The 26,422-nt window shown below is 39.2% G+C and overlaps 1 protein-coding gene across 1 annotated transcript; it reads left to right on the top strand.

Moving 5' to 3' along the window:
• The first annotated feature begins 256 nt into the window (after window positions 1–256).
• On the top strand, window positions 257–26,198 carry castor2 (cytosolic arginine sensor for mTORC1 subunit 2). Its single transcript, XM_033978417.2, has 9 exons — window positions 257–583; window positions 6,491–6,561; window positions 10,981–11,174; window positions 13,669–13,801; window positions 14,901–15,024; window positions 15,602–15,712; window positions 16,559–16,641; window positions 19,038–19,132; window positions 19,825–26,198. The coding sequence occupies exons 1-9, from the start codon at window positions 471–473 to the stop codon at window positions 19,885–19,887; spliced, it is 987 nt and encodes a 328-aa protein (XP_033834308.1). The 5' UTR covers window positions 257–470; the 3' UTR covers window positions 19,888–26,198.
• The last annotated feature ends 224 nt before the right edge of the window (window positions 26,199–26,422 follow it).

The following is a 26,422-nucleotide window of genomic DNA, read 5'->3' as shown; positions in this document are numbered from 1 at the left end:
CCCTTGTTAATATTATGGTTGCTATGTAACAGTTATGGAATTACCTTTAGGTATGTCATATCTGCTGCATGTCCAAACAGGAAGTAAAAATATGAACTTCACCAACATTAAAAAAAATAAACAAATAAAAAAGAGTAAGATTTTGGTAAAACCTTAAATATAATTATTTTAGCTGTGTTTTAGTGAAATGTGTAGTTTGTGTAGCATAATTACTTAGAACACAATCGCTGTGCTTTTACCGTGAAAGTCCAGGGGCAGAAGTGCGGGCGCTTCCGCTGGAGCCTCTGACAGCAGCAGGTCCCGTTTTCTCTTGGCTTTTCTTTCCCTCCGCCTGTCTCTCCTTTGCCCCTTGGCCTCTGCCCCTCGGCTCGCTACAGTCATCTGTCTCTCCATGTCTTCACCTATGCATCAGCTCTGAAAACCGCCGGCCCCGTGCGTCAGTCAGATCGTCAAATGCGCAAACGGAAACGATGGAGCTGCACATTCTAGAGCACAGGCTGAAAGTGGCGAGTATAGAGCGGGAGGGCATCCAGATCTGCACGCACGGACTCATCAAGCTGGCCTTCCTCTCGTCCAGAACCAGGTAGAGTCATACAGTACGGACCCGGGGGTGAGGGGGGCAGGCCGGGGCAGGCCGGGGCAGAGGGGGCAGCGGGGGCAGCCCGTGTAAGGCGCACGGAGCAGGGTTTTGTTTATGTCAGAAACACCGCTGCTGCTGCTATTGCTGCTGCTGCTGCCATAGAACAATTCTGTTTGGTGCTCAGTATTAGAAAAACAAGCTAGAAGATTAAGCAGAAGTGGTTTTGCCAACGAGCATAATAATGTAGGCCACTTAAGAGAACTGTTACTTTAAGACAGAGGGAAAAGTAGGCCTAATCATGAAAATATTTCTAAGTGTAAGCCTGTGGTCCAACATCCCATTTAAAAGAGGTTTGTTTAAAGAGCATGTAACAGGTTTTTATGTTTTTTTTAATCATGACTTGGTTTGTTGGGATAGTATCTGTGGTACATATTTATCATAGTTTTACATCAGTTAAGTGGCAGATTGTGTTGAGAAGAAAAGTACAAAAATACAGGAAGTGACACAGAGTTCTACAACATAATCCCTCTACCTATGTCATCAACACCAAAAATTAGATTCAAAATACAGAGACAATTAACAAGTAAGGAATACATGTTTCTGATAGATAAAAAATTGATTTAAAGAAGACATATTGTGCTTGTGTCTGCTATGTAGTTCTAATCTATGACATCTGTGGATCATTATGTTATAATTTGCACATTTTAAATTGCAATATTGATCTAAAACAACTTAATTAAAGAAACAAGTCCGCTGACTTTCACGTCTTGCAACAAAGAGTCGTGCAGCTATTGCCACCTCCAATGGATAGCTGCAGGTCACACTAGTAAATAGCAGATTTTTTTTTCACTTGTACCAAAATGAGTTTGCGACACTGTTGAATCCTGTGTGTAGGTATCACTGATTCAGAAAATAGAATTGGAGAATGAAGTACAGTGCAGTATGCGTTTTCTGTTGGCCATGAAAACGGGTTAATTGGCAAAATGGCGTCTTGAAAATAAGCGATTAAAGGTTATTTAAACATGCACAAATCACTCCACATACAACTTCAGGTGAGTAAATGGTGAGGGGGAAACAACTATAACATGGCTAAAAGTTCTGAAAAGCCAATTTTGCAGAATAGGTCTGATTTAACAAAATTAAGTTATAATCAATAATGAGGGTGTTGAAGGTAACGCCTCTTCTCACCCACACCTCTGGTTTTGTAGGGAGCGAGTTCATAGTTAGGCTTTCCGGACCTTAGAAAAAGAAGGGATCTGTTATTAATGTTCATATCTTGACTTATGGACAAAATTGTGAAATGTGGACCATGTACAGCTGGTTAATAAGAACATTTTAAGACTGCCATCAGAAGTGCACCTGTAAATGTCATGGTTTAGGTTAATGTATTGTAAAATTAACCCTAAAAAAGATGTAATGTAACTTAATATACGTATTTTAACGTCACTGTAATTTTTTATGTTGTAAATTCACTCTTTACATATCTCACAAACAACAATTTTGATATAATTTACATATCTGTAACCTGTTGGCCTTGTATGATTAAAGGTACCTGACTGTCTTGAAAAAAAAAAAAAGGTAATTTGACACTGTTTTTATGGACCTAAAGTTATTCCTTGCTTACCTTACGCATTCTTGGCATCCTAATTATTCACCATGAGTTTATAAGGGCTTTTCCCAACTTTCACACTTTTTGTTTTGGCAGTAAAGCTAACCAAGACTAGCATGCTTGTCTAGCACTTTCTGATTATCAGACAGTAAAACACATTATAATTTGTTGCAGACAGTGCACAGCAAATTTACTTTGATCTCAAGAGCTACTTTATACAATATATCTGTACTCATGCAAGACATATTTAGTTTAAATATGTGAGAACAAAATTGGGTACAGGGACTTTAAAGTTTCTATGGACACGTTATTACTGTGCATGTGCATTATTACCATGGAGAAAAGCAAGTGATTCTACCAGGCCAAGTCATGTCTGTGGAAAGGCGAGCCCGCTCACAGAATGCATGTTTTTCAAGGTGTGTTATATGGCAACAAAAACACTTGTAATTGAATACATTCTAGATCAGGGGTGGACAACCTTTAACACCCAAAGACCCATTTGGACCCAGTTTCCACAGAAAAAAACTCTGGGATCCACAATTTTTGACATCTAAAATGAAGATGAAGAACACTGTATATATTGTTGGTTTTTTTTACCTTTGCACTTTCTATAAACAACTATAGTGTGTTGCTTATGAAATCCATGAAATGCTACAGAGACTTCTGCTCCTGAACCACTGCGCACAGCGTCTGCAAATCAGGGTTGTACGAAGACACTTACAGTCCTGTGATGAAAATGTGAGGAGTGAGCAGTGTTTGTTTTGTTTTGGCAGGTATACTGGCTTCCATGAGTCTGGCGCTTATTTTGAGTGACGAAAAATAATAAAATATAATAATTTTATATAATTTTATTGTAATATTTCAAGATCACAGTAATATTCCAATTTACAACTATCCATCTTCTTTCGCTTATCCGGGGCTGGTTCGCGGGGGCAGCAATACACTACACTACAATTAAAAAAATAACGCAAATAAAATACATCTCAATTAAATAGTTAATTTATTGTCCCAAGCCACACAGAGCCACAGTATAAGGATGAAAGAGCCACATGTGGCTCCGGAGCCGCAGGTTGCCAACCCCTGTTCTAGATTGATGGGTTTCATGCCTTAATTGTATGTAGCCTGCACTCTTACAGTTTAAAAAAAAGTACTACAACCTGTGTTGCCAGTGCCTTAACCTGCAGATAGAGGACACATACAAGGTTTTCTCATTCTCAGTGTATGTACAGGCCATGCCTCATGTGAAAACTCAGAACCTCTAGAATTCACTCACTGAGCTGCAGGGGTTGCACTAGCACTAATTAATGATTGGCTGCAGAGCTAGGGTTTACGTAGTGACAATTCAGATCAGATTTAAAAACCAAAACCTCTTTAAAAACTCATGTTTTGGTGAGATGAGTAGTCCATGCATTGTAAATGTGACTCTTCAAATTGTGATTTTGTTGAAATGTGATGTGGTTAAAAAGCTAAAACAGTCACTGTTCATACTAATGCTGTTCCAACTATAACCACTCTGCTTTTCTGTTGGCCTTCACTGCTTACACAAAACATTCTGTATTAGTGTGCTTATATTGTGACTGGAGCTGCGATGTCCTTTGGTCCCTGAGGCCCTCTGCTGTGCTGTGTTCAGGGCCTCAGTGTTGTGTGCTGTGTTCAGGGCCTTTGTGTTGTGTGCTGTGTTCAGGGCCTTGGTGTTTGTGGGCTGCATTTAGGGCCTTGCTGTTCTGTGTTCAGAGCCTTGCTGTATTCAGGGCCCCGGTGTTGTGTGCTGTGTTCAGGGCCTCTATGTTGTGTGCTGTGTTCAGAACCTTGGTATTGTGTGCTACATTCTGGACCTCTGTGTGTTATGTTGCCTTCCGGGCCTTTGTGTCCTGTGTTCAGGACTTGTGTGTTCTGGGCTGCGTTCAGAACCTCTGTGTGTTGTGCTGCATTCAGGGCCTCTATGTTGTGTGCTGTGTTCAGAACCTTGGTATTGTGTGCTACATTCTGGACCTCTGTGTGTTATGTTGCCTTCCGGGCCTTTGTGTCCTGTGTTCAGGACTTGTGTGTTCTGGGCTGCGTTCAGAACCTCTGTGTGTTGTGCTGCATTCAGGACCCTTATGTGCTGTACTGCGTTCAGGGCCTCAGTGTTGTGCGCTACGTTCAGGGCATACACTGAAGTGGACTGAGGGAGTTGTGACCCATAGCGTTCGATTGCAGCCAAATGAAGAAAAACGAGGCTTGCAGTCATAGCAGCTAATCTGCCCATATTTGGAAATCCAAGTGCGCAACCAAAGAGCCAATCAGGAGTAAGGTTGTTGAAGGTACTCACCCCTTACTGCCCACACAGCTGGTTTGGCAGGCTGCAATGATGTCATTCAAACCTGTTGCTAATGCTAGTAGGAGCGACCTCGGGAAAAGAAGGCACCTGATTCCTCTGTTTAATGTTGATTTACAGACAACATGATGAAATAAAAACACCAGGATCCTGTAGAGCAGGTTAATATAAACATTTTAAGGTTAGAATGATGAGTCTGTCTACAGCAGTTATGAAGAGAGGGGCAAGGTTTTTTTAATAGAAAGGTAATCGGAGCCAGAGCTCGAAGAAACCACTCTGGGCCCATGCTCACTTTCTGTTTGGAATGCAGCAGCTAGCAGGTTAGCTATGTCCATTACACAGTCTGATTCTGTGGTTCAGGGCCTCTGTGCTGTGTTCAGGGCCTCAGTGTGGTGTGGGTGATCAGAGTGCTGTTATGAAGGCAGGAGCTCAGTAACGGTGAAAGGTCAGGAGTGTAGGATGTGTTGCATTCCTTTCATGGACCTGCAACATGACGCTGACCCCCTCCTCTCTCAAGCAAGAGGGCCGGTTAGTCCTGGGTTAGTCCTGGGTTAGTCCTGGGTTAGTCCTGGGTTAGTCCTGGGTTAGTCCTGGGTTAGTCCTGGGTTAGTCCTGGGTTAGTCCTGGTTTAGTCCTGGTTTAGTTCTGGTTTAGTTCTGGTTTAGTTCTGGTTTAGTTCTGGTTTAGTTCTGGTTTAGTTTTGTCCTAGTCTAGTGCCGATCTAGTCCTGATCCTCAGATGGTGGGGGAGCAAAGTGGAGATTGACTGATGTGGGTTTTGTCATAGCTGATGCTGATACATTGTTTAGAGTCCAGATCAAACAATGGTCGATAAGATCTACCAGTATTTTTGGGTCAATTTGTAGGGTCGATTTTGATAATTTCCCCAAAATATATATTACAAACTCATCCACAATCCTCTTTTATCACAATCTGGATTAGAGAGCTGTGTAGCCACATTTTGTGCAGTAACCTCTTTGTACTTAAACTGTTTATATAAGGCTTCGTGCATAACTTTAGATAGCTGGTCAGCCCATACTAAATATTGGCCTCTATTTGAGTTTTAATGTCAATAACCAATTCACTAAAAAGTGCACATTTCGGCCCGATATATTGGGCAACCGATATATCAGTCTATCTCTACAGCAAAGTCTGGATTCTGGAACAAAATGAGACTTGCCCACATAAGCCTTGCCCACATAAGCCTGATGAGCCCTCTATGGCTGCATGTTGTTTTTAATGAGGCTATAATAAACCAGCATTGAACTGAATCCAAATGTTGACAAAATCTTTTGAGTGGATTATGATAAACCCTGAGAGTGTGTACAGTGTGTGTGCTGTGACAGCATGGGGCTATTCAAATATCTGCATAGGCGAGCTTAAAGGAACTGTAAAAAGGACCACAATCACAAGTGAACCTGGGTTGCTAGTGCCTTAACCTGCAGATAGAGGACACGCACAATTTTTATTTTTTTCATTCTCAGTATTCACCTTGTTCTGGAAGTTGCTGTGGGAATCACGATTGTCATTCAGGTTCTATTATTTTGCATGCGGCTACCGATCTGGACAGCAAATAATTCAGACTCCAGATCAACTTTATATCTTATCATATTTATCATATTTTAGCTGTAAAACTTTTCTCAAATTCTCAGTTGAAATGAATACAATCCCACTTAACCGGAAGTGTCACCACAAAGAAAGCACAGTTTAGTAGCACTTAGAGGCAAAAGTGGGCAGGGCGGATAAGGTCATTATGGACAGGCCATGTCTCATGTGAAAGCTCAAAACCCCCACAGTTTACTCACTAAGCTGCAGAGGCTGCACTATCACCTGCAGCTAATCATTGATCAGTTTAGGTGCTTGGTCCCACTTTAATGATATTGGGTACATTTGTTTATATTAGCAACTAGAACCAATATGGTGGTAGGTGGTAAAAAACAATTGTTCATATGAATTAATTTAACTTGACATTTTATGTGTTGTAGGTGCAAGTTTTTCAGCCTGACTGAGACGCCTGAGGACTACACCATCATCGTGGATGAAGAGGGCTTCAAAGGTCAGTGTGGAGCTTCAGGACTCTCTCCATTTTATCGAGATAATCCAGGCATGGTTTAAAGTGCATATGACAGGTCTTTTTTGTAATTCTGGTTTGGTCGGATAGTATGTGCGGTAAATATTCATCACAGTTTTACATAGTTAAGTGGTTTATGGAAGAAAGTTGATAACAAAAATAATAAAATACAGGAAGCGGCACTTAGTTCTAAAACAGAACTGTGCTATACATGCCATCAACACAGGAAAAAGCTAAGGCAGTTTACACACATTTTGCCCATTTTTGGTAGTTTAAACTTTAATCCAACAAAATAAAGGTGTTACCGTAAATTTCGGATTATAAACCGCTACTTTTTTTCCACGCTTTGAACCCTGCGGCTTTTACAGCAGTGCGGCTTATATATGGAATTTTACTGGATAACGGACCCTGGGGGGCGCTCTCTAGCTGTAAACGTAAAAGTGAGACAGACGTGGGGAAAGATTCTGCTCTGAAGAATTCACTAGTTTTGATTTTGAACGATCATTTTGCGCATCATGAAATGGATATGATGCAGTTTTTAAGATAAAGAAACAGAAAGGAAACAGAGCAGGGGTCGGCCTTTAACACGCACGCAAAGAGCCATTTGGACCCACTTTCCACATAAAATAAAACACTGGGAGCCGCAAATACTTTTTGACATCTAAAATGAAGATAACACTGTATAATAACAATAATGTAACGGAATAATGTAGGTTTTACTTTCACGGACAAGCCTTCTACACGTGGCAGATAAATATGGCAAAAACAACTTAAGTGCATTAAAAAAATACAACTCACCAAACCGCTGCATCATGCATCGCGCTGATTATGTGATTATGTCTACTCTACTCCGCAGTTTCTTTAAAAAAACAACAACAAAAAAACTCGTAGCGTATCGTTTAATCCCAGGTGCTTATTCTCCATGTGCCAAAGCAGTTTTGAAGGTTTCATTGCCTTATTTGCTTTTCCCGTATGTTACGCAGAGCAGACTCTGTGCGTGAGTCACCTGTAGCGACAAACCCAGATTTTAAGTAGGCATTGTCTGTTAAATTTATCTTTCTTTTTCTTGGAGGTCGTAGTCTCTTCTTCTGGCTCCTCAGTTGTCCTTTTCCCCTTTGTTAAAAAGATCTCCAAAGACTTTTGTTTTGGCTCATTTTCACTCGCTTGTGGCTCTACTTTAATGCGTCGTGTCTGATGTGTTATACGTGATACGTCACCGCGGAGACAAGAGCAGATAATATACTTGCTACTACATCAAATAGATTTCTGTGGCGATTTCCAGCAGGATTTTCATGATACATCTACGGACGAGCTTATTAGTGTGTCATTAGGGACGGGCCAAAGTTGCTCCTGACCCCTGTGCGCACAACGTCTGAAAATCAGGGCTCTTTACGCAGGACTGAGCTGTGTCTGTGTCAGTTCCCAAGCCACGCAGAGCCGCAGTATGAGGCGGAAAGAGGCGCATGCGGCTCCGGAGCCGCGAGTTGCCGACCCCTGAAATAGAGCCACTGCACGTAAGCTCGACATCAATGAATCCAACTTGGTCAATGTAAAAAGACGACAAAAGTTTTCAGAGGAAATAAAAGCAGATTTTCCGTGTTGGTGCAGCTTTATTTTCTAAACCTGCAGATGTGTTCATCCCGTGTTGTTGTCGTGTTGGTGCCAATTTTCAGGCACAGTTTAAAAAAAAGCGTGTCGGTGCACCGTCTTTCTGTGTAAATATCTCATGTTACAATATGAAAACCTGCGGCTTTTATTCAGGTGCGGCTTATATATGTACAAAATTGATTTTCTCTTCAAATTTAGCTGGTGCGGCTTATATCAAGGTGCGCTCTGTAGTCCGAAATTTACGGTATTTATTTTTACTAATCGTAACTATTGTGCAATTTAGGTTTTGAGCCTTGTTGACATCATAGTTGCTATGAAACAACTTTTTTATGAAAGCAGTTATGAAACCTTCTTTCTGGTTGGACATGCTGCTCATGCCCAACTTGAAAGTGCATGTTTTAGTAAAATAAGTAGTCTTTTTTTTCAAAGTTCAATCTGGCCTGGGTTGTGTTTAGAGTATGGGAGACCACCATAGTTTCCTCCTTCAAAGGGAAACACTGATAGAAATGGAAGGTGATGTGCCACCTAAATTTGTGCATTTGATTCAAATATTACATATTCATATTGCAGATAACAGTGCAGATGTCCAGGTTTTGGCTTCTTAGTGGTTACCATGGCAACCATTGTATAAACCTGATGTGTTTGAGCACATTGTATGGTTATCATTGGCTATACAAAGCTGATGCTTGTTGTGTTTTTTCTAATAATGAAAAAAATGCAATTTGACATTGGTACAATTATTTAAAGGCTCTGTACTCAATTTTCCCCATGCATTTGAGCAAAATGTGTCTTGCCTCAGTACGGATAATCAGGTAATGCTCGTTAGCATTCTAGTTGTTGTTAGCTTTTCCATCATGGAAAAACTCCACTCTTGTCTCTGAAAGTTGTGAAAAGTGCTGATAAACTCATCGTGGTGAATAATTAGGAAGCTTAGAATACATAAGATAAGTGAGAAATAACTTTGGGCCACTGCAAACTGAATGAACTACTTCTGTTTTTCATGTTTTGAGACTGTAAAAACCAGGTAGAGTGCTTTTAATTAGGTGACTCCAAATGTAATCCCATCCATTTCCACAAAGCACATTGATTCAAATGTATGACAGAAATCAGTTCACTAAGTTACTCTAAGTTAAGGCTTGACTTTAGGTGTACATGGCGTCCAAGTGTCCCGGGGCCGTTGCCGTGGAGGCCTGCAGCGGTTACATAACACACTGGTAGGAGGTGGACAGGCCAGAGACAGTGCAAATACAAGAGTAGGTCAGCCATGGTTGTCCAGCAGCCGAGGAGAGTGCGTTTGTGATGCTATTTTTAAAGGCGCTGGGTTAGGGTTAGGGTTTAGGGCACCTGATTTTTACTGTTTTCAAAATGTGAAAAACAGAACTAGTTCATTTTAAACATTTTGCAGTAGTCCAAAGTTCTTCCTCATTTACCTTATGTATTTTGAGCATCCAAATGATTCACTACGATGAGTTTATAAGTGCTTTTCACAACTCTCAGAAACCAGAGTGGAGTTTTGCCATCACTGTAAAGATGCACTTCCTGATTTTTTTTTTTACCTCAAAAGCTGTTTTTGCAATATATCTATACTGGGGCAAGACATATTTTGCTCAAATACATGGATTGTCAAAAGGTTACTAAGATTGTCAAAAGTATCAGTCAGCTATTAATCGATACTAAAACTAGTATCGATACTAAAAAAGGCACATTCACGTGACAGAAATAAACCTTTCCTGAATAATTTTTAGAAAGATTATCATCTAAGGCCATATTTAATATAAAGAAGTACTACGATTTAATGTTAAAAAGTATGTTCTATTGTCTAAGTAGTGAGTGTAGAGTCTATTCCTTAGAAATGAAAATCAAGTTTGAAATTGTAGTATCATGATAACACTAGTGCTACACAGTGTCAAGTATAGCCATGATGGGGACTGTATGCATAGTTCAATAAATGGGGAAAAAAATTGAATTAAATGAGCACTGTGTGATATTTTTGATACTTTTGAAAACCCTAGGCCTTTGTTAACATATGGTTGCTAGGTAAGTGGAATTATCTCTACATATATGCTACATCTGCTGCTCATGTCCAACAAAGAAAGTTATAAACTTAACGAGAATAATTTTTTTTTTTTTTTTAAACTAAGTTCACATCATTAGATTTAAGATTTTACTGAACCATGTTTTAGTGAAAAAGTACTTTAACCTGTCATGTACACTTTATATGAGCATATTTATATTAAATATGTATTAACTTTTGTTGCAAATCCTGAATAGTGTTGCCACAATGCTAACATTTCAAACTCGATTTCAATACTAAGGGATAGGCTCCACACTCCACAGCCTGTTGTTCTCTAGTTTATTGTTATTATTATAACTTGCCTTTAAAGATAAAATGTCTGTTCTTGGTCTTGTATTTTCTAAAATAAATTTCCCTAAAAATGTGACTAATAGTTCAGTGTGATATGTTTTTTTTGCTGGTGCGACTTATACTCCAGAGTGATGTATAGTCTGGAAAATACAGTAGTACTTTCTTTTATATTACCATATGGCCTTGTTTATTTAATCCTTCAGTCGTCCAAGTAGGTTCAATAGTGGTCCATGGGCGTATACTATACTAGTGGTCTTATACTTGTTCTGTCCTGTTATTGGGACTTTTTGTATCAATACCTGCTCAAATGAGTATGCAGTTTCTATACTACTTTTAAGTATTGATAACTATCTGATTTTCGATACTTTTTACAACCCTAATCCTGAATACCCTCTCTCCTGTTTTAATTTGTGTTTGTGTTGCATCCTCAGAGCTGCCACAGACTGAGCACATGAGTGTCGCCGATGCCACATGGTTGGCCCTGAACGTGGTGTCAGGTGGCGGGAACGCATCGAACTCTCAGCCAATTGGAGTCACCAAAATCGCCAAATCGGTCATCGCTCCGCTGGCTGACCACAACATCTCCGTGTTCATGCTGTCCACATACCAGACCGACTACATCCTTGTGAGTCTCTCTGTATTAACATGGTGGATTTAAACTCGTTTTAGTTCCTGTTTTATATCATATTGTCAATGTAATTTTTGCCAAGTTATTTTATACAAAACACAAGGAATCTTGTCTTGTCTCATTCTTGTGAACCTCATGTTGCATCTTTCATCTTGTGAAAATTGTGCTCATTCCACTCCTACCAGATGCCCTACTTGTCTCACCCAGTCTCCTCCTCTGAGTGGAATGGGTGGTGTATCACAACTGAACCTGGGTTAACCTGGAGGAAGTTACAAGTTTTTCTCATTCTTAGTATATGGACAGGCCATGCCTCATGTGAAAGTTCAGAACCTCAAGAATTCACTCACTGAGCTGCAGATGCTGCACTAGCACTGATTAATAATTGGCTGCAGGTGCTGGGGTTTAGATAGTGAAGATTCAGATCAGAGAGAGTCCTATTAGGTTTAAACCAACTGGATTTCAGCATTGAGACCCATTCTGCTTTCTGATTGGATAATCATCTTTTAAATTATAGCAAAAATCAACATTACAATAGTTATCAGTAAAAAACAAGTTTTGACTTGAACATGTTGATCTCGCTTTACTTAGCATCCCAGTGCACATGAAACTATTAACTTGTTTTCATGTGACATTGATTGTGACACAGATTGGTGTTACATGATACATTACAATTTTCAATATGTAAAAACATAGAAACAACATGTTCGTCTGCTCTGTCTACAAATGTCCAAATTTAGGTATTTGTTTTACTGCCTCATTAAAATTAATAAAAGAAACCTTTATGTTGGTGCCAAGCTTGGTGTAACTATTCTAAAGTGCTAGAATAGTTTATCTGTACAATTCATGACTATTTCAACACATGATAGGAGAGGTAATTACACCAGGTGATCTTGTAATAGTACTTGTACAAGACCACTGTAAAACTATACTGAAAAGTACAAATCTGTCTATTCTCATCAGTATGGATTAGTAATGATTTTGAGCCCAATGCCCTAGATGAACCTGCTGGTTGTTATTGAGGAATGGCTGTGAAACATCTTCTGTATCATTTATTGTCATGTATTCAGCCACTGCCATCTCAACTGCAGCTGTGTTGACACGAGGTGAGATCTGAAATGCAGTCATGTGGAGTATGTGTGTTTCCTGTTCTGGCCCCTGTCTGTGGCCCCGGGGCCCATAGTGCTGATACTCCACAGACCCTGCTTATGTAAAGGGATCAGGCCTCATTCCAGGTAGCTCTACCCCAGCTTACCCTAATGTTTGTTATAGAGGTGCATCCAAAATGAAACCAAAAAGCCCTCTCCATCGTTAAATACTTAGCAAAACAAGGAGCAGTTATTTCTGTGTTACATAAAGGGCTATACTCAGATAATTGAAATAGAAGAATGCTTTATGGCTACATGTTTACACATGTTTACGCTATATTGCCCCTCATTTTCACTGCCATTGGCATTCGCCCACTTACTTTGTTCTCCAATTTTATCAGTGATACCCATAGGATTCAGCAGTATCGTGTAGTCATTTTGGTACAAAAGAACAAAAATGCTACTTGTGATGTGCAGCTGTCCATCAGAGGCACCGCGTGATGATGTGTACAACGATGTCGGCTCCCATTGGGCACCGCATATTTCTAACACGAAGTCAGTGGCCTTGTTTCTTTTATTACGTTGTTTTAGATGAAAATTACAATTTTAAATGTGCACATTATAACATAATAATCCACGGATGTCATAGATATATAATATAACTATATAACTGACACAAGCACAATATGTCTTCTTTAAAATATACACATGGATTATTCAGGATGATGATGAATAATTTTTTGTTTATGATTTGACAGTAAAGTTGACAGTTGACAGTTTTTTAAAATGGAGACTGAATGTATAATGTTTCAAAACATTATGCTCTTATTTAAAATTCTAAACATTTTAAATTCAAAAACTTGCTGCAATAAATTATCCCTATCCATCCATTTTCTTGTACTCCATCCGTGGATGGGTCGTGGGGGCAGCAGTCTGAGCAGGGAGGCCCAGATTCCCTCTCCAGACACATATCCTCCAGCTCTTCTGGGAGGGCCCCGAGGTGTTCCAGGACCTCCTTCCACTGGGGCATGCCCAGAAGACCTCTCCAGGGAGGAGTCCAGGAGGCTATTGACTTAAAGGGCAAGATGGCAGACACAAGTGGTTGAAAGGAGGTTCCTCCTCAGGATGGCTCGGCTCTCTCTTAGACAAATAATCCTCCATAGTGAAATGTCTGGCACATGAACAGTGACTTTATGCAATAGTCAAAATGGACATACTGGGTAAATGACTCTAGCAAACAAATGTAAGCAAATGGGTGGGGTAGATATATATATATATATATATATATATATATATATATATATATATATATATATATATATATATATATATAATTTTTTTTCTTTTTTTGTGACATTGACATAGTGCTCCTTTAACATGCTTCTCCTCTGCCTTTTTGTGGTCAGGTGCGGGAACGCGACCTGCCACTGGTCATGCACACTCTGTCATCAGAGTTCACCCTGCTCCGAGTGGTCAACGGAGAGACGGTCGCCGCTTCGCTACTGGGGGTCACCAATGGCTTCGACAAACCCAAACTCGGTACTACTGATCTGCTTGAACTGGAGGAACTAAACGGTCTAGTTACTGAACAGTATTCCACAGTAGAGAAGGTTATGAACTGATTTTTAGGTTGTAGACTGCATCAGCCAACATTGACTTTTTGGTCATGTCTACCATGGTATAACATTGTTCTTTCATTAAAAACATGCCCGAAGTTGTTTTAGATGTCCATGCATGTTTGATCATGGCAGTATCACAGATATACAAACCCATGATAGACAATACACTCCAACGTGACAAATCTGATGCAAAGTGCTGTAGTTTCATCAGCTGGATGCATGCTGATTGTGTTGTGATAGCTCTGTGAAGGGGGAGTCACTTGGGGCAGGGAGTAAAGGGAAGGGGGGACTTTGCATTCAAAAATGAAACTGAAACAAATGAAACATTTCAATATGTTATTTTTGGTGAATATAGCAATTTTAAAACAATAAAAGGTAACATGGTGATCTAAATATGTTATGTGTTAGCAATTAAAATTAAACCAACATGTAGGACTAGCACTCTCGCCTCACAGCATGAAGGTCCCATGCTCGACTTATGGGCCTGCCTGGTCTTTTATGTGCTTCTTCTCGTGTCTGGGCGGGTTTCCTCTGGGTAGTTTCCTCACAAAAAAACAACAGGTCAAATCCTCCAGGTAAAGTAGCCCTGACCAAGACTAGCTCAAGATCTGGAGATGGGTCCCTCTTCTTCTAACAAGTTTAAACATTAAAGGATTGGTCAACTGCAGAGGACACATTTTGCTACATGGACAATAACGGTTACCTTAAAGCAGTACTAATATTGTTATTACATCAAAAGTCTTTGCAAGTCCATGTGACGCTTAAATATGCATATTTGGGTTGTTAGAAGAGTCGGGCGTCTCTAAAACGAGTCTAATATGGCAGACACTACCCAAAGAGTTATTCTGGGAAACCTTTTTTATATTTGGCCATGTTATGTTTTGTAGATGATTATCCTGCATTATTTTTATAAAAAAAGAAAAGAAAAGGTTTGCTGAAAGTTACTTCGTCCTACTTTAACCTCATAGCGTATATCACACGGACAGTTCCTACAGTGATGTTATATTTGAATGTTTCAGTTCCTAGACCGATCATCCATCCGCTCTCCAGCCCTTCTAACCTGTTCTGTGTGACCAGCCTGGACCCGGACACACTGCCCTCTGTAGCCACTCTACTCATGGACGTCATGTTCTACTCAGGAGGGTAGGCGCACACACCCTGATTGCCCTGATTGTAATCAGCACTAATAGCACTATTTACAGGCTGATTTTGGCCTAGAACATCTGTGGGTCAGTAATGATGTGAATGATAAGTAACAGTTGCATAACACCATTGGATCTCTTGTATGATATGTTAACTGTTGGTGTTTTAAGTTCAGTTTTTCTGGTATCGGTTAATATCAGATCGGCAGATACTTAGTCAAAGTATCAGTATCAGAACTGAAAAAGCTGGATCAGTGTTTCCCTAGCTGTGGGTAGTGTTTAGATGTGTAGCCCCACTTTAAAGGCACCTGATTTTTATTGTCTTTGAAGGTGAAAAACAGAACTATTTCATTTTACTCCATTCACACATAGTTCCCAGAACTGCAGGGAAATCAGTTCTGGCTGTGTTCACACATGACCCTGTTCTGGCCAAATCCAGTAAAATTCCTGTGTTAGGCTGCATGTGTGAATGGGGACTTGAAGGAGAGCAGAGAACCAGATTAGGCAGCAAATGGGACTTAAATGGGACAGTTTATGGCCTGCTGTTATATCTGATCGGTCTGTTGCGTGTGTGTCAGGCCCAAAGATGGCAGCGGGTGTCCAGACGACTCCTCCAGAATCCGCTTCTTCTCCTTCTCCCTGATTGAAGGCTATATCTCCCTGGTGATGGATGAGCAGACTGCGCAGAGGTAATGTCAGTAAAAGCATGTGGTTTGGAGCAGACAGAAAACTTTGGAGGAAGAAATGTGACGTTTTTTTGTTTTAAACGGCAATGAGTAAAAGTCTGTGTTGTTATATGTTGAGGAAACTATTATTAAAAGGCATTTTTATTTGTTTTTAATAAGACGAGCTAAAACCAAAAAAATCCAGACTGATCAATATGAAGGAAAAAAAAAGTAATTTATTTGTCACATCACCCAGCTCTAAGATTTAGTGATCTAATTAGTTTTAGTTGTTAATATGGTATGCAAATGCAGTCAACTAAATCCAGTAAGTAAGCCAGATTCATGTATTTTTTAAACTGAATAAATGTGAATGCTTGATGTACAGATGTTTGTTGCTCTGGGATTGAAAAGTGGAACTTGCATCTAGTCTCCACTCATTTAATCATTAAGATCACTTCTTAGTTTTAGTCACGTCCGTGTAATCCCTTTGTCCTATAGGTAAGTTCCATAGAAAATGTAATTGTGTCAACTTGACAAAGTTTTTTTGTAATAGTTTCAAAAGGCTCAGTATGAGCTAATCTCAGTTTGAAAAACTGAGTGGAGCAGCAACCACAAATAAATAATATTTGCTCTCATCAAAAACGAACCTAAAGCCTATAGTGTGAAGCTGGAGGCATGAACCACTTGTGTTTCCTTCCACTTACATTTTATTATTACATTTTTCATATTTAAGGATTATTGACAGTTCATTGTGTTTGATGTACCCTGCTCCTCTGTCTTTAAAAAAAAATCTTCTCTCTACACCTTGAGTAGGCTGCGACTTCACTGCACAGGTAACCCACACTTGTGTTTATCTTTGCTCCCTGGCAGGTTTCCCAATAATGTCCTGTTCACCAGTGCGTCTGGAGAGCTGTGGAAGATGGTGCGCATTGGGGGACAGCCTTTAGGATTTGGTGAGAAAATAACATACTGATAAAAAGAGACACAGTGCAGCTTTAACTACACTTTTTCTGCTTGTGTCCAGATGGAGATGTTATTGATATGCCTTAATGTCATACTATTCTACAGTATGGCATTAAACTCCAAGACATGGAGATAAGCTAATCCAAAAAGCCTTGTTTTTTTTCCTTTTTTATCTGTGCTTTTACAGGTTTTAAAAGGTACCACAATCACAGCTGAATCTGTTTTGCCAGTGCCTTAACCTGCAGATAGAGGACACATACAAGTTTGTCTCATTGTCAGTATACGGACAGGTCATTCCTCATGTAAAAGCTCACACCTCCAGAATTCACTCACTGAGCTGCAGAGGCTGCACTAGCACTGATTAATGATTTCTGGTTTAGCACGTTAGCTGCAAAGGCAAAATGACAATGAAATTATCCGAAAGACTATGGTAAAGGAAGATGGAGAAGCTTTATGGATTTCCACCAAATTACATCATGAAATGAGACCAATGTTCTTTTATCTCTGAACTTAGAATTTTATCTTACATTTTCAACATGTCATAAAAAGGTCAATACAATTCTAAGATAGCCCAAATAAAATCACAACTCCCAGCAGTGGACCTCAGACACACCTGGAGGTCGTCATCAGATCCCAGCGGGCACTTAGCAGCGCTGTCAATCAAAACCCATTGCTAATGTCTCTTGACTCCACAAATTTCTCGATTTACTGACAAAATAGTGAAATAAAAATGAGATTGGAGCCATTTGAGTCAATGCAGCCGGAAGTGTGCCCATGTTCACTTCCTATTTGAAACGCAGCTGCTAGCAGGTTAGCGATGTCCATTTATGTATACAGTCTACAGTCAAACATGTCAACAAGGTAAATTACATCTACTACTTAGTGTCTTAAAAAAGAAGCTGTAAACGGAGACGAGCTGGAATTTGGCCATGCATCAGGTCAGGCTTCAGGTCTGCTGACTTTTTCAACATGACGCTGGTGAAAGCAGAGCATGTGATGTTTGGTGTGGTTGGTAGGGTCACCCACAGTGTTGTTCCTCACGACATCCCTGAGATGTATTGTATGCCTACACTACCAGTCAAAAGTTTGGACACAATTTTTCATTCAGGTTGCTTCTTTATTTCCATGATTGTTTACATTGGAGATTCTCACTGAAGGCATCAAAACTATGAATGAACACATTTGGAATGTAGTAAACAAAAAACAAACTACACTAAGAGTAAAAAGTAAAAGTATTTCACACAAATGTTGTTAATTGTGTGAAGTGTTAAATGTAGTGATATTGATTAAAAAAAAAGATGGATGTTTAATGATTTTGGTCAATAGCAAAAGGTCTGAAAAGTTAAGAAAACTCCTGCACACTTTTTTTCATAGTTTGTCCGGAGGTGCGACTTATACTCAGATTTCACATCTTCGTTATTGTCGCACTGACAACTGTGTGAGGACACGCTAGGCTTGTTTACCGGTATGACAGCTATGCGGAAGCGGTGCTTCATGTTCAGAAGAGACACCAAGGATGAAGAATTCAATGGATTTAGTGATTTGAAGTGAGATTGAGAGTAAACTTGTTAGCTTGTTTTTATGCTTTAGTTATCTGATTAACTGTTAATATCTTATGTTAACATACCAGACACGTGTTCAGTTTGTTGTCTATGCTTCATGTAGCTGAATAAATATAAACGTGTTATGTTAACGTAGTTATCTGATTAGCTGTTAATATCTTACTTTAACATACCAGACACTTGTTCAGCTACATGAAGCATAGACAACAAACTGAATAAATATAAATGTGTTCCGTTAGTGTGCTGTACTGCTATTCAGCCTGTTGTTCTCCATTTTATTGTTAATATAACTTGCCTTTAAAGATAAAATGTCTGTTATCGATCCCAGATTTTGTAAAATAAATTTCCTCATGAATGCGACTTATAGACTAGTGCGACTGATGTTTTTTGGTGTGACTTATACTCCAGAGCGACGTATAGTCCGGAAAATACGGTACTTGTTCTTCGTTACTTTCCACCACTGTTGTGAATTCAGAGCTGTGAAGTGAAAACCATTTCAGTAGACTTCATTATGAAGCTCACTGTCACAAGGCCAAGGGTTTTCAGAGCTGTCAACAAAGTAAAGGAAGGGTAGCAACTTTGAGCATTTGAATATATATATATATATTTTTATATTTAGTTGACATATTTAACTTTTTTTCTTTGCTACATAATTCCATATATCATGTATCATATATTTGATGTCTTCTGTGTGTCTATAAAATGTAGAAAGTAGCAAACATAAAGAATACAAACATGAATAATGGGTTGTGTCCACACTCTGGTAGCGTATGTAAATATATTGATGAACAGTATTGCAACATTTTGATTCCTCTGTCTTTCAGACGAGTGTGGCATTGTAGCACAGATCTCCGAGCCCCTGGCCACTGCCGACATTCCAGCCTACTACATCAGTACATTCAAGTTCGACCACGCACTGGTGAGACTCACATACACATTTAATGTTAAAGTGACTCATTTATACTTGCCTTTTATAGTGTTCCCCTCAATCTAAAACTTCATTAGAGGACACAGGCCAGTTAAATCCATTTTAGACCAACAAATTAAAATCTACATTACTGCTTTTGAAGATGCAATATTAAGACCTATAATTAGTTACCGTAATTGTAGTCCAGGTTTTTATTCTGTTTCAGTCCTGGTGTAGTTCTGGTTCAGTTGTGATTTAGTCCTAATTCAGACCTGGTTTAAACTGCTTCAGTCCTGGTTCAATCGTGGTTTAATCCTGGTTTAGTCTCGGCTCAGTACTAGTTTAGTCCTGGCTCATCCTTGTTTAGTCCTATTTTAGTTCTGGTTCAGTCCTTGTTTATTTATAGTTTAATTCTGTCTTAATTCTGGCATAATTCTGGCATAATTCTGGCATAATTCTGTCTTAATTCTGTCTTAATTCTGTCTTGATTCTGGCTTAATTCTGGCTTAATTCTGTCTTAATTCTGTCTTAATTCTGGCTTAATTCTGGCTTAGTCCTGGTCAGTGCTAGTTTAGTCCTCATTGAGTCCTAGTTTAGTCCTGGTTCAGTCCTTTTTAGTCCACTCATAAAAGAGACTATTTCTGTATAAATTTCATCTTGCTGTACCCCCAGATTTCACTGGTGTTGTGTCTATTGTGTTGCAGGTTCCAGAGGAGAACATCCAGAGTGTGATTGGAGCTCTGAGGACAGAGAGCACGGCGCAGTGACCCAACCTCCTCTCTCCCCTCCTCCTGCTTCCTCTCTCCTCCTCTCTTCTTCTCCTCCTTCCTCTTTTCTCTTCCTCCCTCCTCACCTCCTCCTTTCTTCCTCCTTTTACTCCTCCTCTTTTTTTTCCTCCTCCTTCCTCCTCTCCTTGGGACTTTAAACTGTCCAACAAGTGCCAAGAGTCTGGACTGGAGCTCCACTCACTGTATGTGTGTGTATGTGTGCGTGTGCGGGTGTGATTCTCCAACATACCTCCTCAATGACTCCATGAGAAGTAAACTGTACATTAACTTTTCCATAGACTTTTACTACATTTCAAAACGTATTCGATAAGAATATAAGGCATGACACTGGCTAATGCATTTATATCTATATATTTGAAATGTTATGGTTTCTGGTCATGAATGTCTCTGTAATCAGCTTGCATCAAACTTTTAATCTTACATTATCTCATTTATTAAAAAAAAAACAAAAACGTGTATTTCATTAAAGAGGGGGTATAAAGCAATTTTTTGAGCTTTCTACCATGTAATGATGTTGTTCCAGAAACATGCCCGAAGAGGTTTTAGATGTCATCCGTGCATGTTTGAGTAATTTAGATATCTCTCACACTGTGTCCTCCTTCCCTTTGCCTTCCATTAATCAACCTATTTTATAAGCTTCACTTTGTGCTGCGATAGTGCTCTGTAGGTGAGTACGTTGTTTTTGGCAAATATATCATTTTTAAAACAAAGCACAGGAAAAGTCCAGGGTTTTACCTGTGACGCAACTAAATGGGCAAAATGCAGTTAGAGCATTTTCAAGAGAGCATCTAAATACTGCTACAAGTATGTTTTAGATTAGGGGACAACAGTATAACATAGTTAAAAGTTCAAAAAAGGCCAAACGAAGGTTAAAAAAAAGACAAGTGGATCTAGGAGGAATTGAGGAGGTACACTGTGAGAATCTGGATGCGGCCGGAGAGCGTGCTAAGAGGGCCTTTTTCTGTCCCTTCTGCCCTGCTGGTATGGAGGCTTTAGTTTACTGTGTTATGTTCAGGGGTCCTAAAAAAGTCTGGATTTTCTTTGCTTATCTGTCTTTGTTTAGCTTTAAGCCACAGCTACTGTTTTAGCCTTGTTTAAACTACAGAAACTGTGCCCATTTGTAAGCACAGAAATGATGGCCGAATGACTTGTTCTTGTTACAATACCAACACATTATGGGAGGTCATTTAAAGGTGCACTATGTAACCTTTCTGCCACCTGCATGTCTGAGAGTTGTTATTGCTTTGCCTTGAAGGTTCCACAGTACAGCATTAAACTTCAATTACAGCCTATTGCCCCAGGTCAGGGTTGTCAAAAGTATCAAAAAGATACTAATTTAAGCAGGAATCAATACAAAAAAGTCACATTCACTGGACATTATGAACCTTTTCTAAATAGCTTTAGAATGATCTTGAGCTGTATCAGAGCAAATATAAGATGACATAGACTAATATGGACCACTATGGACACAGATGGCCACATGGTAACATAAAAGAAAGTACAATGATTTAATGTTGAAAATCATATATTGTTTAAAGAAAGGGTACTTTTTATTATCATTGTGAATATCGAGTCTATTCCTTAGTATCAAAATAAAGTTTGAAATTTTAGTATCAACACTACTACCAGGGTTTTGATTTCTAAAAGACACCTTGCCTAGCAGGGATTCTTACTGTAAGCGAGGTCACCTCTCCATAGATCCAACCGCTAACTTGGCCTGGTCACTTGTCTGTCTCAATGGGTAGACACTTTTAATGCCACACTGTGGAAAATCTTGTGCAAGACAAGCAGAGGGCATAAATCACACCTGAAAGTTATGCTTGATTTTTTTTTTTTTTTTTTGTTTTATGGAAGACTTGTACTTTTTCAACTTGTTCTTTGAATCGTTTGACTTTTCCAGACTTTTTCTTGAGTTTGAACACTGCTTTTGCCCACTGCCCCTGAACGCTCCACTCTGTGTTGGTGACATAAGCCTCAGATGAAGGGCTGACCAATGCACTCGCACTAAAAGATTGAACTCTTTGATTATAATGGCGATTACAAGTATGTCCACCTCTCATGGTTTTCATAGGCTATATCTCAGTGCCATAAGTGTGGATGCCTTTGTCCTGATACTGTAAACATGTGCAATGTGAGGAGGATTACGCAGAAGGATCTTAGTCCTCCAATTCTGCAAAACATATTTATGTGAGTTTAAATGACAATTCAGAATGTTTATTAAGATTTGTGCTATTTCAATTGACTGAGTATGATCATTCACACATACAGCCTGATCCAGGAATTTACCTGCATTTTACCACAACAAGGTCATGTGTGAACAAAGCCAGGGCTGACTTTTCTACATTTTTGATCTGGCAATATGCCGGCTTAATTACTGGGAATATGCATGGATGGTGTATGTGTAAAGAAAGCCAGAAAATGTTCAGGACAATCATTTGGTTTCCTTAGTTACCACTTTGTTTTCCTGGTTACGTTTCCTTCATTACGAGCTTGTTTTCCTGGATACATTTCCTTAATAACAAGCTTGGTTTCCTGGTTATATTTCCTTAATAACAAGCTTGTATTCCTGGTTACGTTTCCTTCATTACGAGTTTGTTTTCCTGGTTACATTTCCTTAATAATGAGCTTGGTTTCCTGGTTACGTTCCATTCCCATTCAATTTAGATGATGCAGCAGTGTCTTGCTAATGCAGAAAGCCCAATTCAAGGTTATGTGTGAACAGAGCAGACCCAGCAATGTTCTGGGACTGGTGTATCTGTGAATAGGCATCACTGCTGAGTGTTCTGCAATTTGTACCTGGCAACTTTCTGGGAACTATGTGTGAATGGGGCTATAGATCCCAGAAATTTGCCAGGTATAAATGCCAGAACACTCAGCAGTGACCCCCATTCAGACATGCACCCGTCCCAGAACAATGCCGGGTCTGATCTGTTCACACCTAATCTACATTTCGCTCTCTGCACTCTCTCACATAGCATCATACTTCTGCTTCATTTCAATTTAATGATAATGGAATGTAACCACATAGCGTAACCAGGAAACCAAGTTTGTAACCAAGGAAACCAAGCAGTGGTAATGCCAATTTTCTGGCTTTTTCACACATAAGCCTTCCCTGCATATTTCTAATAATTTACTTGTGAAATTTACTTGTGAAATCAGAAATGCAGGGAAGTCAATTCTGGCTTTGTTCACACATGGCCAGGCTGCATGTGTGAATGGGGCTTAAGATATTCAAGAAGTTATTTCAAGCATTTTTTGTCTAATTTCAAAAGTGCACTGAGTGACTTTGCTGGTAGAGGGTCCGCAACCTGCTTTTCTCTGTGGAGGGAATGTTCCAGAGTATGGTATTAAATGTGTGTCAGCATTTATTTCAGTAAGGGTGTTTTTATTGGTCAAAATTACTTTTACTGCAAGGGCTCGCCTCTGCACAGATCTCATCTTCAACTTGGAACTTGCTTGTCTCCATGAAGATAGATGCATGCTGAACTGTGGAACATATAGTAACATCTATGGAAGTCCCTCCACCTGCAAAGTTAACCAGTGCATCTTTAACTGTAATGCATTCTCTTAAGCCCCAAACAGTCATTGAAGGAACTGACCCAAGGACCTTTTGACTGGGAAATGTGACTTTATATAAACCGATCCTAACTTCTCAAGTCTGGCTAATATTGTGAACTGGAATCATTTGAGCTCACGTGAATTCCATATTCCTTGCAGTGAAGTTCAGAAACATGGTTTTCATTTCAGATTTGTGTAGCTTTTGTGAACGATTTTTGATGATCTTAAAGAGGCCCTGAGACCTGACTGGTGTCGCCATGGTGATGGGAAAACAGGAAGTGAAACTGTTATGCCATGTTATGTACTGTCATTTTGAATATGCTGCAAACTGTGAGCAACTGGGTCTTTCACAAGCACTGAACATAAAGTTTTAAAGTTGGATTTGTTCGATTTTTCAGGGTCAATATAACATTTTAGATTGAAAGTGCTATACCTGATTATTACCGTCTTAAAATCAGGAAAAAACGGAAACTAGTTCTACTTTAAACAGTTCGCAGTGATCCAGTTATTCCTCACTTACCTTATGCATTCTGAGCATCCTCATTAGGCACCACGAGCTTATAAGCACTTTTCACAACTTTCAGAGGCCAGAGCAGAGTTTTGCAGTCATAAGGCTAACAACAACTAGCTTGTAACAGTTCACTTCCTGATTATCAGACAATAAAATCTTTATAATTAGATGCAGAAAGTACACATTGGATGTATTTTGTCCCCAAGAGCTGCTTATGCAATATATATATACTAGGGAAAGATACATTTTGCTCAAAAGGAAAGAACGTTGGTACAGGGCCTTTAAAGTGCACTGTTGGCATGCTAGTTGTTGGCTATAACTCACAGCAATAACTCTGCACTGCTCTCTATGAGTTGTGAAAAGCACTTATTTATTCATTGAGTTGAGTCTGTGAATATCTAGGATGTTCAGAATGCATAAGGTAAGTGAGGAATGAGTTTAAAATGAGCTAGTTCAGTTGTTCATGTTTATAAGACGGTAAAAATCAGGTGTAACTACACAAATGCTGACAGGACATGCATTTCTTGTCTTGTATCTAAACGTACTTCCATAGTATATCACCTGTTTTGCTAGAGCTTTAAAGTTGCTCACAGTTTGTATTGATTTGATGCAATGCTACAAGTACCCAGACTGAGCCACTTTTAGAGGAAATGACATTACTCTCCACAACTTTAGATTACTCTCACTGTTGTCATAGCAACACTCCGGCCTACCTGTAAGTGACAATATCATAATTCCACCACCCAAAGGAATTCTGTACTCTGGCCTGGGTAGGAATGTAATCATTTATCAACTATAATTTTGTCCGCATGAGGTCTTGTTCTGTGTAAAAGCTGCTAACCCTGTACTTAGACCTCTACAAATATGGTCTAAAATGTGCATGTGTCAGATGCCCTTCCTGTGTCTCCATGAGGTTTCATTCTATGCCTGCTAATCCTGTAGTTTAGAACATATTCTGAAATCTCCCTGATATTTTGAAATTTTGTTTTAAAGGAACTGTAGCCTTCCATCGTGTTTTGTAATTAAGAATAAATCAACCTTAAAATTGTCATCAGTAAAAGCTCTATTTCAGTTGAGCCTGTTTACCTTGTATCTGGGGGCACATATCAAAGTTTAAAATCAACATCTAACATACAGTTCCTTTTCAAAGTTTTTATTTATGTTTACAGGTAAAATCAGCACAACAGGATGGGCCTTAGTGACGTCACACTCAACAGCTAATACCTCACTAATACCTAAAACCTTTTCAAAATTCTGACCAATCACACAAACGTTTGCTGACAGAATGTAAAGTTGTGGAGTATGTGATGGCGTTCAGTGTAGTTTTAGGAGTTTGATAAGCTATGCCCTGGCCCCAGACCCGCTCCCTCTCCTCCAGACCCCTCCCCTCTTCCCTTTGTCCTATGTGCACTTTATAAGAGTCCAGCCTGGAGTCCCGCTACATCTCCATATGACCACATCAGGCACACATATTATGCTTTTTGATATTTTTTACAGTTAAAGGCATCTGTGTTGGCATCATGTTGACAGTAGGTTGCATTCTCGTGGCATCACAACATTCTAAACTCCCTATAGTTTAAAGGGCCCATATTACGCCATTTTCTGATCTGTTCTAATGTTGTTTCCTCATCAGGAGTTAACAGCATTCTAACATGGCTAAAAGCTCACAAGAGTCAATTTTGTGTGATATAGGATGTTTAAAATGAGCTGGAGGACAGGTCAGAATTTTCAAGTGGAATTTGCTGTTTAACTGTCAGATTGCAGATTTGTTTAGCTAGTTTATGGTTAATATCTGTAATTACTGGGCCTATACCCATGAAAGAAAAACTGGGACAAACTCAACGTCTTCTGTCAGTATAAATAATACAAATACAGTACAAATAATGAGAAGGTTCAAACATTTGTGGATCATAAGTATTGAGACTTCTTCCAAAAACAGTAAATCTCAGTTCCATTTAGTTATATATAATATATAATGTTGTGATGTCATCTGAACCCCAGCAAAGTGGCTGTTTTTCATATAGTGCAATAGAAAAGCATACTATGTCTGCTGCAGTGTGAATGTTAAATATGATCAGTGTTATATCAGCTGGATGAAGCGGTTCTGTTTCCTCTGGTCTGGTCTAAACTGTTGTTTTTGTGAAGTTTGAGTTTGCACCATGTCAGGGCTCTGTTACTCTCCTCTGTGTCAGAATCTAATAAACTGGTGACACTCTGCCAACACCTGTGTCTGTGTGGATGAATTAATTGAGAAATGTTATTTTATGTATGATTTTTTTTTATATATTTTACTATTTTGTATTAAAAAGTGTGTGTATGTATATATACACACACATATATATACACATACATATATATATATACATACATATGTATATACATACATACATATATATATATATACACACACATACACATATATATATATAAATAAATAATGAAAAC

Source organism: Periophthalmus magnuspinnatus, chromosome 14, assembly GCF_009829125.3.
Source record: "Periophthalmus magnuspinnatus isolate fPerMag1 chromosome 14, fPerMag1.2.pri, whole genome shotgun sequence".
In the NCBI taxonomy this organism is placed as follows: Eukaryota; Metazoa; Chordata; class Actinopteri; order Gobiiformes; family Gobiidae; genus Periophthalmus; species Periophthalmus magnuspinnatus.
Note: the sequence above shows the minus strand (reverse complement) of the source record. Positions and strands in the feature narration are given on the sequence as shown.

What these genes read in the sequence shown, in the direction of transcription:
- castor2 (XM_033978417.2), top strand. Translation starts at nt 471, where the DNA reads ATGGAGCTGCACATTCTAGAGCACAGGCTGAAAGTGGCGAGTATAGAG. An exon ending in TTCCTCTCGTCCAGAACCAG is followed by an intron (nt 584 to 6,490) that starts GTAGAGTCATAC and finishes TATGTGTTGTAG; the next exon opens with GTGCAAGTTTTTCAGCCTGA. An exon ending in GTCATGTTCTACTCAGGAGG is followed by an intron (nt 15,025 to 15,601) that starts GTAGGCGCACAC and finishes CGTGTGTGTCAG; the next exon opens with GCCCAAAGATGGCAGCGGGT.